General features: G+C 37.0%; 1 protein-coding gene across 1 annotated transcript in view; it reads left to right on the top strand.

The window, feature by feature from the left end:
• The first annotated feature begins 1,256 nt into the window (after positions 1–1,256).
• Positions 1,257–16,529, top strand: part of LOC146001282 (WD repeat-containing protein 89) — a 56,899-nt gene continuing 41,626 nt past the window's right edge. The window contains exons 1-4 of the mRNA XM_083138582.1: positions 1,257–1,504; positions 8,756–8,915; positions 10,400–10,519; positions 11,355–11,458. Coding sequence (XP_082994708.1) covers positions 1,441–1,504; positions 8,756–8,915; positions 10,400–10,519; positions 11,355–11,458 — 448 coding nt within the window. The 5' untranslated portion in view covers positions 1,257–1,440. The remainder of the gene's footprint in view (positions 1,505–8,755; positions 8,916–10,399; positions 10,520–11,354; positions 11,459–16,529) is intronic.

Genomic DNA, 16,529 nt, shown 5'->3' with positions numbered 1-16,529 from the left:
GGATCATTAGGTTTAATTATCTGATTATTTCCGCGCGTGTGTATAATTATAAAAGTAAGAGAACCAAACCTGGTCCACCAAAACCAATCAAGCAAGAAAATACGAGAGGAATTAAAAAATAAGTTATTGTAGAAGCATAACATCACAGAATAAGTTATACACGTGGAACTTGGCCCTTACAGAACAGTATATAATATTATTAACATTTCATTAAAATTCCTGAGTTTTTATTTTAAACAACAAATGATACACAATTACAATCAGAAAGTTCGATTTCGATACTGAATGCAAGCCTGTACCACAGAAATGAAATGAACGGAATTTGGTTCGCGTTTGGCGATACTTCTTTATCACTTTTTGAAAAAAGCTTTGATACGTATTACGCAGTGATTTCATACAATGTTAAATTACGATTTCATTAACTACATTAGGCAACACTTATCGCATCCCCAAAATAATATTCTAATGACAAGAATCAGACGACACAATTTCAAAATGTAAACAGACTGGTCGGCCGGATGAAGCTACTTATTCAAATTAGAAACTAAATATTGTGTAAATGAAAGAGTTGTAGAATACGTACATTCCTGGTACTATTTGTAAATATTACACGTATTCTACTCTCATTCTCGCAATAAAATTTAGTAGAAGAAAAGGTTCGTGAATATGGACACGAATTTGACTTCAGCCGGTTCGCGAGGAACAGTAGAAACACAGAATACTAACTACGGTCAACCAATCTCCCATAAGACTGAAACAGCCCTGGCTCCAATGAACTGCCTTTCTAAAAGGAACTGCCTCGTCCGAGAGCATGCTCCGTGGCCTCGTCGTTCCTTTGAACGACTCCTTTCGGTGAGCGAGCTCCGGTGAACTGCCTCCCGAAAAGGAACTGCAATGACCCATCACTACTTCTAATGTCTAAGTTTTCGCTTGTGTTGATTTTTTTTTTAAATACATACAGATATCCTTTGATTTCTCTTAACTCAACTAGCACTATAGTTAATTATATCTCCTGTTTACAGTACGAAAGTGACTTTTTTTTTTGCACACACTACACACAACTTCCACCGTTGTTACATTAATATTATAATATATTTTTCATGCACACACTTACGCATGTTCGTTGTTTATCAATTCGCATTATCCATTCAATTGTTTTTTGTGTTGTGTGACGTCACATCCGCAAAATCAGCCAATCGGAGAGGAGAATCAAATCGCCTATGCTGAACTGAGTGGGATTGGCATATATGCGTGCTGTAGACCAAACAAGCGTACACTAAATGAAATTGGGTGGTAATCTGAAAAATATATGCGTGTCGAAGATGTCATAAGTTGTGAAACACTGTATTTGTAGCATACAAAAAAATGTTCTGGTTGATAGGGTGACAGAATTATTATTCAGAAGTAGAAACTAACGTAAATGTAAAAATTATCAAAACTATGACGCTACTGCCAGAAACGTCTGGAGAAACGTTTGAATCTTCATCAGATTCGGAGGATTCGCGTAAGTTATACTAGTTATATACATTTAACTGGTCACTTCATTTGCAATAGTGATACCATAGACTAAGGTAATAATTAATAATACTACTAGCTTACTTTAGGAACTGAAGTAATTTGTAACAAGGGATTTCCGGGTTCGATCACCAATGGGAGCAGAGGAGCAAACCCAATCACTAGCTATTGTTCAACGGTAACAGTTTCGTATGAGCACAGCATTTCTCGCTCGTTTATTTTGGCATTTTTAATATTCGTAATTACATATTCTGCATTGCGAAATATTCATCAAAGTTCATGTTGCTTTTTTCACGAAAATAATTTCAATTTTTCACATTAACAGTAATTGTTCTTTTTTTTTTCGGTATACTAACTAATTTTGGCCTCCTAATCACGAATCTGTTGTAAAAAACCGGGGGTCACGTCTGGAAATTTGAAAAAAGAGGCGATTGAATTTTACCCTCCCTGGTAAATGTCTATTATATCGGGGACACATTCCTTCATTTTTACAGAAGAAACTACTTACGGAAATGAGTTTCTGTAGTATTTTGAAAGTTCTTGGAGGTATTTTCTCACTGTAGAATACTGCACAAGAGATAAGCACTTTTGATATAATAAACTTGCATTTTGTGCAAGTGGACAACATTATGCCGTTGTTTCCATTATGTACCTGCAGATGGCGCGAGCGTCGAAAGTCATGCGGTCTCGCCAGTGTTTACCAGAATTTGGTACTATTATCGTATGAGGGAAACACCTACGAATCGTATATTTCGGACTTCTTTACATTTGCTAACGTGTTATTTTTGAATGCGGAACATTTCTTAAGGTTAAATAATGCATTTCTAACTAAGATAATGTCTATTTCTTCTATTTACGAGTACTTACTGTTACTTGTTGTTTCGAATCTGTAACACATTACGGCCGTGATAGCGTTCTGGTTTAGGGAGCGTTCTGAGTGTTTTGTCGATTTATGCAGTGTTGCAACCTCGTTCACCGGGAAATATCTACTTTCATGCCTGGATTTCAAATTATGCTAATATGTCGCAAACCATTGACGTTAGCCCCACAAACCATTGACACTAGCCCCAAAAACCATTCACATTAGCCCCAAAAACCATTCACATTAGCCCCAAAAACCATTCACGTTAGCCCCAAAAACCATTTTCTGTAAGGTTAGGTTAGGCAAGCATAGTTAAAAAAAATATTAAAAATACTCGACACGTCGTTCTAGTGAAAACACGGCGAGGCTGAAACACTGGCTGCGGGGTTGCATCATCTTAAGACACGGAACATTGCACTCTCATGCAGATAGCAAATGGCGAGAGCAGAAACAGCGTCTCGGACAGAGATTTTCACAGAAAACAACACTCATTCACATTGAAATGGATCAAATCTACATTCAGGAACTTCCACAATGCTAAAGAAAATGATTTCCGTAAGTACTTTCTCCTGTACTTTCCCTCATACGATAATGTTACCCAGAATTTTATTTTTTTGAAATATGCTAACCTAACCTAACCTTGCCGGAAATGGTTCCTGGGGCTATCGGGAATGGTTTTGGGGCTATCCGTCAATGGTTTGTGATGACATAATGAACACGAAAATAGGTATTTTTCGGTTAAGAAGGTTGAAACATTGCATACCCCCATTCCAAATCGACAAAAAACAAGCATGACGCTCGATGATCCATCTGTGTGCGCCATATTGTATGTTCCGCAACGGAAGAAAGGACCCAAAAGAATTTCTCGTAATGTGAAAAATCAAAGTTATTTTTGTGTATAAAGCATAATGGCACCTTCAACTATGTTCCGCAATACACAATTGCTAAGTACGAACCATTTAAAACTGAAAATATTCGATAGAAATGTGTCTCCGATATAACAGACAATTACCTTTTTTTATATATAGGTGTATGTGCGTAGTTTTACGAACGAAAATGTAATCTCCTATCATTGTTTCCAACCATGCCATTGTTTTACAAGAAAATGATTTATGATGTTCAATTTTAGTATGAACCCTATTTTTTCGATGAATTTAGGGATGAAATAAGTGCTAATGGAACCTAACGTAACAGGCCTAACCTAACCTCATGTGAATGGTTCGTGGGGCTACCCGTGGATGATTTTTGGGGCTAACGTCAATGGTTTGTGGTGCTACCCGTGGATGGTTTTTGGGGCTAACGAACAACGTTTCATCAAAATGTACAATTTCCATACGTGACCCCCACTTTTTTACAACAGATTCGTGATTAGGAGGCCAAAATTAGTTAGTATATCAAAATTAACAAAATTACGGACTTTCTCTATATTGTCAATTCTTACCATATTTTGTTCAATATATGCTATCGTGGTTAGGTTAGGCAGGTAAGGTTTGGTTCTCGTTTAGTTTAGTTTATTTGCATCCAAGGACTACCAGTGTGTACAAATTACAGTACATGTTAATATAGGACATGTCAATACTTACATTACAATACAATACTACATTAATAGATTTTACAAATACAAAATACATTGCCAAAAATTGTAAAAAGATTGGGTCTTACTCTGGTATTATATCAAAATCACAAAAAAATATAACATGAGAAGATATAGAACATTACAGCCTACTTCTAGGTGATACTAATGATCCACCTTCATTTGACATTTAATTTTACAAGAATAATATGTGAGTATACTACATTATATACATTTTGTCTTATGTAAAAGTCGCTTCCATGTATGCAGCTATAGAATAAAAAACATGCTTCAGAAGCATTGATTTTATCTTGTGCTTGAATATCACCAATTTTCGTTCTTTCCTCACATCTTGTGGTAGTTTATTGTAGAGATCTATGGAAGAGTTTAAGGGACCTTTCTTACATAAGTTAAGGCGGCAGTGTTTTATGTGAAGTTTGTCTTCATTTCTTGTGTTTAGGCCATGTATTTCCTCATTTGTGGCAAAGTTGGAAATATTTTGCTTAACATAAATTAAGCTTTCATAAATGTATATGCAGTTGAGAGTTAACACATGAAGTCCCTAAATGCATTCTACTAAGGTTCCGATTTACTTCTACATTCATTCCCACTAGTCTATGATACTTACAGTCTAGTGGCGGTCCCTCCATGGAACAGAGGGAACAGGCTGTTCCCTCCTACTTACTGCGCTTTTGGGCTATTTAAATGATTTATATTAACATAATAGAACACTTCTTTCTCCCGAAATCAACGTTTCCAAAAGTAACACTGAACAAAATCTTTCACCGTGGCTGGACGTTTGTTGACGTCACCTACCCCCAACGCATCATGGTTCTCACCCCATGCTCTACCATGGTCTCTTAGTATTATGCCCTCTACTGTCTGAAGCCGAGTATTTCCGACCATGCGCGAAAGTAAACGATCCCCACGGCACCACGGAAGCTGAACGCTCTAGCTGTTCCCTCAGATAGATATTGCGGATTCACTTTTCTTCCAGTTTTTGCTATGTGCTGAAGTTTAATCGCGTCATAAGTGATACTTTTGAGTGTAGAAAGTCCATAACTTCCTAATCTCGTTGAGAACTTGCGTCTGACATTCATAACGAACTGAAAAAATCTTCTACAGTCTAAGCGTCTGCTAAATGCCTTGGCTAAACGCTGCGAAATAGCTTCCGAGGGAACAGCTCACATCCACCTGTTCCACCAACCCCAAGACCAAAGTTCCAAGGCACGCAGCAGCAGGACAAGAAAGCGAATGTTGCGATTGTTGTATGATCGACCGGCTGAGTACGAAAGCCTGTAGTTCATTGAACTTTGCAGAAAATACAACAAACCAACACACATCCTAACTGAATTAAAAACTAAAACGAAATCATACACAAGGCATTTTCAAACGAGTTACTATAACTCTGTAAAATGATTAACTGGATATTCTTCCAGTGGCAAATTATATTGTTGTCCTTGTTTAATCCTGAGAAGGGAGTCTGGAACAGGTCGGGTTTTGTCACATTAACAACTTCTACTAACAGGGTGGCTACTCACCGAGAATTTCTTGAATTCCGGGAATTATGCGTGAATTATTGGCTCCGGGAATTGTGCGTGAATTCTGCTTGAAATTTTCTCCGTAGACATGAAAAATTGCAACTTTTTAAAATCCCAATTCCATTGAATTTATACATATCTAGTAATGACCTGAAACAAGTTTTTCACAGTTTAGATTTTATTTTTATCAAGGAAGAAAAAGAAAGCTGCGTGGAAAATGAAACGGAATTCTCCCAATCCGTCCGTTTACTTTGTTAGTGTTTTTGCAGAACAATCCATCTGATGGACGGAAGATTATTGCAAGATAAAATATCTTGAAGTTGATTAGGTAAATTTAAAATTCTTATAGAATTAACAATTTTTCGTAGATTACTATTTCCCGTAACATTTGTGACTTGTGTTTGTAGATGTATTTATAGTCCCGAGTAGCAGTGGCGTGCCCAGGATTTTTGTAAGGGAGGGGTTACCTATACTTTTTCTTGGTAGTCGGCCCTCATTTTGTTATTTTGTCGTATTTTCCTACCATTGACGTTCTTTTTTAGGAATATTGGGCCAAAGGGGGGGGGTATAACCCCTACCAACCCCCCCCCCCCAGGCACGCTACTGCCAAGTAGCTATGTGAAATGACAAATGTAAACTCTGCGCCTTAAATTATATATATGTACCGTCCAAGTGAATTAGAATTATTGGATTCATTGGAATCGCACAAACCATATAGGCCTATTGTTAATATAAGAATTTGTTTGTGTGTATGTGTGTGGGTGGTGAGAGACGGTAAAACCTTAGTTTGAAATAGATAAAACATATGCTTAAATTTTTGTAAAGTTTGCCTTGAAAACCAGGAATTATACTTGAATTTTATTATGGTCCTACAGTAGCCACCCTGACTAATCTAGCGAACGTCATGAAAAAACTCAACCATCTGCGTGACATTATTGCATTGAGGAAGTTTGAATTACAAGAATACTCAACTCTATGAAAAAACGTCAACTTAATCTACGAATAAAGAGATGAAACAGGTCACGACAAAATATTATTTTCTTTCTCTGATGACTCATAAATTTATATTATCAAATTTTTCTTTGTTGCGCATCAACAATTTTATTTTTAATGTTTTCTTTATATTATATCACATTTGCTTTAAAATTATTATTGTCATATAATTTTAATGTGCCTCATGTTTGTCACTTCTGACATTTTAATAAGGGTTGAATTTTACTTGATCTATTGTATTATATTAAGACACCCATGCGAGGGGGAGCAAGTGCAGGTGACCTGTTCCCCTGCCTGATTATCACCGCACGCCACTGTTACAGTCGATTGTCAACGGAAAAAAACATTGCCCATGGGAAGCACACATGCTTGCATAAGGTAATTTTTAAGTTTTTTTCAACATAAATAACTTTTTTTTGGAATCCAAACAGTGCACATTACTTTAAAGAAGGTTCAAATTTCGTGTGACAATGATTTCCATAATTCTACGACAGTTAGTGTCCCTGCTAGGAGAATTTGAATAAAATCATGAAACAATCGGAAATGTTTCGTGGAAATGTTGCCACAAACCATTGACGGATAGCCCCATGAACAATTTCCAGTAAGGTTAGGTTAGGTTGAGTTAGGTTAGGCAAGCATAGTTAAGGTGAACATAGTTAAAAACGTTGTTCCAAAACAACGGCATGGTTGGAAACACTGACAGGGAGTTACATCATCAAACGTACGCAACATCCGGTCGACATAGGGGAAGCAAATAAAAGTGTCTATTGTGCGTCTGAGAGATATTTTTCTTGAAATACACATGAAACCCGGTCACATAGATTCCACAACGAAAGAAAACACCTCCACGAACTGTCAAGATGCTACATAAACTCATTTCCGTAAGCAGTTTCTTCTGTAAAAATGAAGAAATATGTTGTGCCCATACGAAACTGTTACCACTCAGGTATCTATTTAGTACATAATGATTACTCTATATTCACATATTGTTTATCATTCTTGAATATTCACTTGTCATAGAAACTTTGTATTGAGTTGAATTGAAGTTTTTAAGTCCTTTATCACGGGACTGGGCCTACAATTTAAAGTTAGATCAAAACCAATGTGCCATGTTCCTCCACCGTGTATCGAACCTGGGACACTTTGATTACAAGGCGACGATGTTACCACTACGCCATCGGGGAGTCATAGAAACATATGAAAACGAAAGAGCTATCCACGGAAGGTTTTCAAGCACCAGGCAGACTTCGTAACCAAATCTTATAGGTTTACCTGTAATAAATATCTTGCACAAATGTTTTCCATAATGTGGAATCACACACTCAAGAAGGCTGAGCTACTGAACAGGCACAAAATGTTCTATGAAATTGTCATCTATTATTTATATTATTATTAAAATAAAATATATATATTATAAGCAATAGAAATAAATAAACCATGCAAAAGACGAGAAAATCCTTTACAACTTCATATGTCCAATGTGCTAGGTGTTACATGCAATTGCATGAAGCCTTCAGACTGGTCTCCCCAAGGTAACAGACTTAAAGACTTTCTTTACTTCACAATAATGGATCTCTGCGAGCTAAAGACTTTCTTTACTTCACAATAATGGATCTCTGCGAGCTAAAAACGATAGAAATGTTCATAAACAATATTATTTTTATAAGCCATGCTGCAAAATATTTCACTTGCTCAAGGGGGTGCAGAAGGTCAAGGATATTGCTCCATTTTTGTACATTTGCATACATATGGGCTCCGTGGTCACATCACCCACCCTCGATTTCGAGCACATTTCAAAATATTTTCGTCTAAGAAAGAGAGTTCCAAACAATTGTGGAAGGTAATTTTTAGAGTTGTACATGCTACGAAAGCGGAGTAGCGGTAGTGGGTGGTAGGTTAATTACCCATGGGGAGTAGCCTGGAATCGGCAGGAAATTTAGACAGCAATTCTTGGGTTATAGCCCTGAAAAAACTATTTTTACATACATCCATCGGTACGGGTGCTACGAAACTAATATGGCCGCAAGTAGACTTCCACCTCACAACTTTAAACGGCTCTACAGTCGTAAATACTTCTTTCTGCGCTCCAGAATTTTGTTCTCACAATTTGCAACACATAATCTTCATAAAAAAAAAAAAAAAATCCTTTCGAAATTGAGCGTGGGTGATGTGACCACGGACCCTACATATGTAGCAATAACTGCCCTACAATATTATATTTAGATTATTGTGTTATGCACTGTTGATCCACAAATAAATTTATTTTTTTAGTGGATGTATCAGCACAGAAGCTAGATCTAGAAAGTGACGAGGATGGCGATACATGCGCTGATGAAGAATTGCAAAGAGTATTTAATGTGCCATATCATCTTCAAACAGAACAAGCTGTGGCATTGGAGAAAACATATATTCTTTCATTAGATGGTACAAGGTAAGTAGCTATGACGAAATAAATTTTCCTAATCTTTTCAAAACCGTTAGGGTACACTCATCATAGTGGCCACTGTTGTTGCCTTGCAATCAGTAGGTCTCTAGTCTTGATTTCTGATATCAACACATTCCAGGAATTTGGATTCCAGTTTCAATTGTAGGTATTTTCTATTATAATTTATTCACTTGGGAGATAATCAGAATATTAAAACAATTTCATTTTTTCATAAAATCCACTTTTGCACATTTTTGTGCAGAATTAATTAAATTTGCTAATGGTAAGATATATATATATTAATAGCAATATAGTGGCCGCGGTGGCTCAGTCGGTAACGCGTCTGACTACCATGCTCAAGGTCCCGGGTTCGATCCCCGGCCGGTTCAAATCCGGGAACTTTTCTAACGGTGGAAGCGGCCCCGGTGCCTACCCAGCATCGAATAACATGGGTACCTGGGGGAAACCCTGGGGGGTAAAGGCGGTCAGGGGCGTGATGCTGATCACATCACCCCCACTCACGACCGGATCAAGAAAGTGTGGGGCGTTACCCCCGCACCCCCTATACGCCTTCATGGCGTGGTGCTATGCACAGGGGAACACTTTACTTTTTAATAGCAATATAAAGTTGGAGTGCATATACACAATGGTATAAATTTACAACACCTGAAGTATCTCCGATTGCTTTGAAATTACGCATACCCACTAATTTCAGCCTCGTAATCAAGAATCTGCAGTTAAAAATTGGCGGTCACTTCCAGAAATTGCGAAATTACGTGCACATATTAACGCTACGATTGTCGATACAGTATTATGGTAGCCATGTTTGATGATGTGAACAAGTGAAGTTCGCTGTCCACAGCACTGTCACACTGTTACTTTGTTACTTGGATAACATTGATCATGGAAGAATGGAGGAGGAAAGGAATGAAAAGATCGTTATGCAAAGAGAATGATGATAATAACGATGAGAATATGGTGGGAGAAGAGATTGTGGAATGCGGCTTCGAATAGAGGTAAGTTTTGGCGACGGTTGCTACAATATTGTGTGATAAGTGATACCCGTTGCATGGAGCGTTGATTTGCATTTGAGAAAATGGCATCTTGCATAAGGTGGAAAAAATGTTTGCCCCACAAACCATTCACGGTAAAGTTAGGTTAGGTTAGGCAAGCCTAGTAAAAATTAAGGGTCATCATAAACATAGTTTTGAATTGCTAATCATTGCAAAAAATAGTTGTTTTCTTCGTAAATAAAGGGTGTGTTCTCTGTTCACGGACCCACTTATTTCGTCTTATTTTGCAATTTCTAGTCGTGACCGCCAAATTTCAACTACAGATTCGTGATTAAGAGGCCAAACTTAGCGAGTATGCCGAATTTCAAACAAATTGGAGATACTTCCGGTAAATTCGCTCCCTCACAATTGTTAAGGCACAATGTAATATATGTAATCCCTTGTCTATTTGTTGCACTGTTAATTCTTTCATTTCAGATCCTCTGAAGCCAATATTGTTGCTGCTTTCTCTGACAATACATGTGGAGTATACAATTTGAGTTACTTGTCCAAAGTTAGCACATTACATGGGCACAAGGCTACTATAACAGGTGTCAGGTAAGTTTCTAGAAATTTTTTCATGTTACATGTTTCCGAATGTTACCTCCAGTTCACCAAATGTTTCACAATCATCACCGATATATTTTTCCATTGTGTAATGAACTGTTTTACATTTTGTGTCAGAAATATAGAGCAGTTTCGAAGAATTTTTATTTCAGTATTGCTGAAAATGACAATATCATACATCAGAGGGGAAAAAAAAACAAGTTTTATGGGGAGATTTGATACATAAGTGCCAAGCAAAATGCTACATATTGCTTGAATCCAAGTGGCATGCAACCTTCACACTGCAGGAATGTGCCATGCTCCTGTTGTTGCTTGGGCCAGGCTGATGTCTCTACAGCATGATGTTTAAGTCTGTTTATTGAACATGTGTAGGGAATACTTCTCAAATTAAGGAAGGGACTAAGGGACTCGCTACGAACTGCCACTTGTTGTTTTCGTGTGAACGTCCCTAAGTCACAGTGTTAGTGCTTAGTTATAGTGTTTAGATTCAATACAGATTGCTAGTGGAAGCAATAATGTTTCATTGTTAATAGCCTTTCACATAAAGTCAAGGCATAACAGTAATTTGATAGAAAAATGTGAATAGGACATGAGAAATTCAAAAGTTCCAAATTTACATGTCAAGCCCAGGAATAGGGAAGGTAAAAAATATATTGTTAATATCATTTACCATACTTTATTGGAATCTTAGGGCATGTGTAAGTGTTCATTTTAAAATACTTAAATATGATGATGGACATTACATGTTATGTGTGATTTCTCATGGTGTATTTGAGTGACTAGAAATACACTTTGTCTGCTAACACTATTATTTGTGTTCTTTCAGATTCAGCCCAAAGAATGAGAGTTTGATTTACACTTCCTCCCTTGATGGAACACTCAAGTTGTGGGATTTGAGGAAGAACGCTGAATGCGTAAAAGAGTACAATGGTATGATCACTTGGTCTTTCTAGGAAGCAGTCCCGGACACTGCAGACTTCTGTAATCAGCGGCGGTGCTAGGATTTTTCATCTGGGGGTGTGGAAAGAAATTTAGGGGATGCGATTCTGAAAATATGGAAAACACGAAACACGCATGCAACCTTTCAAAACTGTGAAAGCAAGGTGCCAAAACTGGGGGGGGGGGGGGCAAGGACAGTTTACTTTCCCTTGGTAGATAAGGTTTAGCATAGTGCGGGGGCGAAAATAGCAAAAACTGGGGGGGGGGGCTGCATCCCTGATCACCACCACTGATAACATAAATTGCTGACTGAAATTAAAATATATAACTAGATTGACATTCATTTTCCAGGGATGATGCCTCCCCTCCCCCCCCTTGCTCTCCCCCTGGTATTAAGCCTTCTACTCCAAGAAAGTGGTCATACAGTGCAAACATTCAGATAAATGTTGCAGTCTTATTGTCTTATTGAACTATGTAGTGAAATACAAAATAAAATCACCTTGCCCTTAAAAATACCATTTTTGAACCTTTTCAGTGTAACCAATGAAGGTACAAAATACATAGTACATTATACCTTCCGTCTGCCACAAGACAAAACACAAAGACCACAGCAACTGTGTCATCTTTAACATCCCTTCTGCCGCACTATCCCCAACAAACTGTAAGTTTTCTTCATGAACATCGGGCTTCTTCCTAACAGTTTTTGAAAATGCTTGAAATGGTACATGTACTAGACATGTTACATGGAACAAATTCATAGAACGTATTAAGAAGAAAACTACCCTTCATGTTTCAAGTCACATTAAATAATTTCCCGAGCATGACCTGGTGATACCTTAAAAGCAGCTGAAATTTTTGCTCCAGTGTAAGGAAGAACAAGCAGACGAAAAATAAACTGTTTATCAACAATGCCCAAAAGAAAAAAACTAACTCAGATTAAGTTACAGGCAATTATCAAAAACCACATACAGACCACTTGAAGAAACAAAAGAAGAAAAAGTTCATAACAACAATGCTGACGAAAGAAAAGAAACGGCTGCTGATCTTTACAGAGGCTGCTGCCAGCCCAGAAAAGTGTCGGCACCTCTTTCAGTGCTTGCCTGTTGCATACAATAATATCGGTCTTACCATTCGGCGCTCGATATGACATGACATAATATTACATATTAAGGGGATAGACTACGGCCACCATCTTGAAAATTCATCCCATTCATTTACATGTTAAATTGCTACTGTGATTGTGTAGCTCTGAAATGGAATTTCGACATTCTGCTTGCAGGACATTGTTCTTCGTACTCCTTCGTGTGTGTACTCGTACCTATATTATAGATTGTTTAATTACATTAAGCGCAAAATAATAATAATAAATCGCAAAATACAGCTCTCACGTCTTTCCACTTAATTTTCTTATTTCACAAGAAGAATATTAAAAAACCGACTACGTAGATCACAAGAGAAAACATTTATGCTGCAATTGCTATACTTTTGTTACTGGCAAGATTGCGTATTATTTTACAATTATGTTAACATTCCAAGCCTGCAACGTATTTTTATCACGGCAAATTGTGCTGCCACCTGCGACACCGCCTGGAACTTCCAGCGGGCGGAGGGATATTAGAGTTGGACAGCTTCTGCTATATAGCTAAACGTTTTTCGAGTCGCGCGAGTGTTGTGTTGTCAACATAAAATAAGAAATTACGTCACCGCCAAGAAAGAAGAGAGGATTGTTTCTATTAGCAAGAAAAAAAGAGAAGAGCAATTAACTTGAAAATTTGGCGAGATAACAAAAGCAGTATAACTGTCTTTTATCACTTTCCTAATGCAGATAATATAAGAAAGTATAATTGTCACGCCAACAATTCCGGCCGCAAATTCATAGGTCCGCGAAATCTGTGTTCGCCATACCCTCGAAATAGCCGGAGGGGAATGGACTGTACCGTTCCTCGACCCTCCCTCAGAGAGCTGTGTTGTCACCGCCAAATGGTCAAGGTCGAATTTCAGAATCCTTCTTTGGAATGAATGGTCGATTACCAGAGCCAGGCCAGGAAGGAACTTTCTTCTGTTGGGAGCAGGCCTATCTTTTCCATTGAAATATTACGTGTAAATGTACTGAACCTGGGTATTTTATGTTTGTCCAAGCTTTTGTTACATATTTATGCTGGTTGATCACATGACATAATAATAATGATGATAATAATTGACCTCTATGGTGGATGTATGACAGAAATCGTAGGTTCGAATCCCAAGCAAATATGCATGTCTATTTGTTCCATCGCTTCATCGTTCATCATCATCGTCGCAAATATCACAAAAGTTACAAAAGCGACGTAAGCGAAATAGAAATAACAATAACGTTTTCATTATTTTCTTTACATCCGTATATCTGCTTATTTTTTTCTTGTTTCCTTGAATATTTGAGAAATATTCGGTAACGCATTATCACTAAATTCTATGAAACTATTGGCTGCGTAAGGTCCGTCTCAAGAATAATAGCGAGTAAATTCTGTTTTACTCAATGTGGGGTTTGAGAAATTAAAAATAAAATATTATTTAGAAGCGGAAATGACTGAGTGAAAATAATGGAAAGTAGTTTACCAGCTGATAAAACTTTTGGGGGCCACGGACAAATCTACTGTATTTTACTGGATAAAAAATGCTATGGTCCTAATAGGTAGAACACGGACTATCATGGTCATATGGAATGGAGGGGGCAAGGGGGCCACGCCCTTCTGGAAAATGAATGTCCACCTAAAACTTATATATTTCACACATAATTTCATTTCAATTACAGTAATTCATGTTCATTATTATAAATTAGTTGAAGAAACATAATAATTTCGGACTGAAGTACTGTTTTTCGAAGGGGCATCACTATTATGGGGAAAAAATGTGCCTCCTTTGTTCCCACCTGGAAAGAAAATTACCTTGTTTGCCCCTCCCTGGAAAGAATCCTGGGGACCCCCATGCTGACTATATAGTGGTGCGATTATACCCAAATGACAGTCTGGCCTAGCTCTACTAACATGTAACGTATCATCATCTTTTATGTGAACGACAGAATTAAATTTTATATAATCTCATAGACAGTAGTGGTGACAATTAGAATGAAGATGCGAATGATTCTATTTCGATGAAAAGGGGCCAAAATGTGATTGGATTTAATGAATTAAATGTAAGAAATTGCTCCACGAAATTTGCAGAAAGGACATTTATATTGTAAAAGATTCTAAACGAAAGCATTTTTTTTTTGCTTCAATGCTTCTTGTATTACTATATATTTAATTTACATTGTATACTGAGTCTTATACGTTGAAATACAAAGTGTTCAATTTCCTTTCTCTCTCTTTGTGATATTGCAAACTTCATATGTTTTTCCACTATCCCCTTGTTGAAGATAGATGTAAGTTTTGACGCATTTAGTTTCATTGCATTTCTTAATCTTTTCACATTGAGCCGAATACAATTGTAATACAATGAATTATTACTTTTCTAGTTTACAGTTAACTAAACACGCACTATATTGAGTGTGATAATATTTGTTTTTCCCATTTCAGAATTAAATTTTATATAATCTCATAGACAGTAGTGGTGACAATTAGAATGAAGATGCGAATGATTCTATTTTGAATTTTGAATCGTCCGTCCGAGATTTTTTTCTGTGAGTAAACGTTCCGATACGAGTTTTCCGTAAGGTGCTTCTGCAATGGAGCAAATCTTAAATCAACTCAGAGGGGAAAAGGGAATTCGTTCCAGTGGAGAGGCTGGGAAGGGGGTGGAAGATCTTCCTCCTTGTCCGATATATCATTGAAAGATTCGCTTTACGGATTGCCCTGAGCCACTTCATCTTTTCTCTCTCTCTCTCTCCCCTCACACTCCTCTCTCGTTCTCTCTCTATTTCTCTTTCTCCCCTAACTCCCTCTTCCCCTATTTCTCTCTCTCTCTATTTCTCTTTATCTCTCTCTACCCCTTGCTCTTTCTCTTCTCCTATTTCTCTCTCTCTCTCTATTTCTATCTCTCCCTTTCTTCATCTCTACATATCTTTATCTATTTTCATCTTTCTATCTTTTCTTCTTTCTCTCTTTTCTTCTATATCTATTTTTTCCTTTCTCTATTGTCTTCTTTCTGTATTATCTTCTTTTTCTCTTTTCTTCTTTTATCTTTTCTTCGTTTTCTCTTCCCTTCTTTCTCGCTTCTTTTTTCTCTTTTCTCCTTTCTCTCTTTTTCTATCTCTATTTACTTTTCTCGTTTCTTTTCTTTCTCTTTCCTTCTTTCTCTTTTTATTTCTCTATTTACATATATTCCTATTTTTCTTTCTCTTCTCACTCTTTTCCTCTGACTTCCCTCCACATTTATAGGTCTTCCGCGATAGCGTAGTGGTAATGCTGTCGCCTTTTAATCAAGGGATCCAGGTTTCCGTCACCGGTGGCGGCACATAATGGTTAGGATTTCACTTCTAACTGTAGGTCCAGTCCCAATTATTAGTAATTCAGTGCATAATGTTGTCTTCAAACAGACGACAACAATCTCTTTCATCCACCCTATCTCTCTCTCTCTCTTCCTTTCTCTTTTTCTCTATTCCCAATTTCTATCTCATTCCGTATGTCTTTCTACTACATCATTCTCGTTTTTTATCTCTTACCGTCTCTCTCTTAACTTAACCCTATTCCTGTATATATATATATATATATGTATATATGTATATATATATATATATATATGTGTGTGTATATATATATATATATGTATGTATGTATGTGTGTGTGTGTGTGTGTATATGTATATGTATATATATATGTATGTATATATATATATGTATATATATGTATATATACACATGTGTATGTATATGTATGTATGTGTGTGTATGTGTGTATATATAATCTTGTGTAGTAGTAGTTGTGCATTTGTGTTTTATCTTGTGTAGTGGTTGTTATGTGTTTGTGTGTCTTGTGCAGTAGTTGTGCTGTGTAGTGTTTTTGGGTTTGTCTTGTGTAGTAGTTGTAGTGCCTAGTGTGTTTGTGTTTATTTTGTGTAGTAGTTATGCTGTATAATGTGTTTCTGT

Source organism: Lepisma saccharinum, chromosome 17 (assembly GCF_977018435.1).
Source record: "Lepisma saccharinum chromosome 17, izLepSacc3.1, whole genome shotgun sequence".
Taxonomy (NCBI): Eukaryota; Metazoa; Arthropoda; class Insecta; order Zygentoma; family Lepismatidae; genus Lepisma; species Lepisma saccharinum.
Note: the sequence above shows the minus strand (reverse complement) of the source record. Positions and strands in the feature narration are given on the sequence as shown.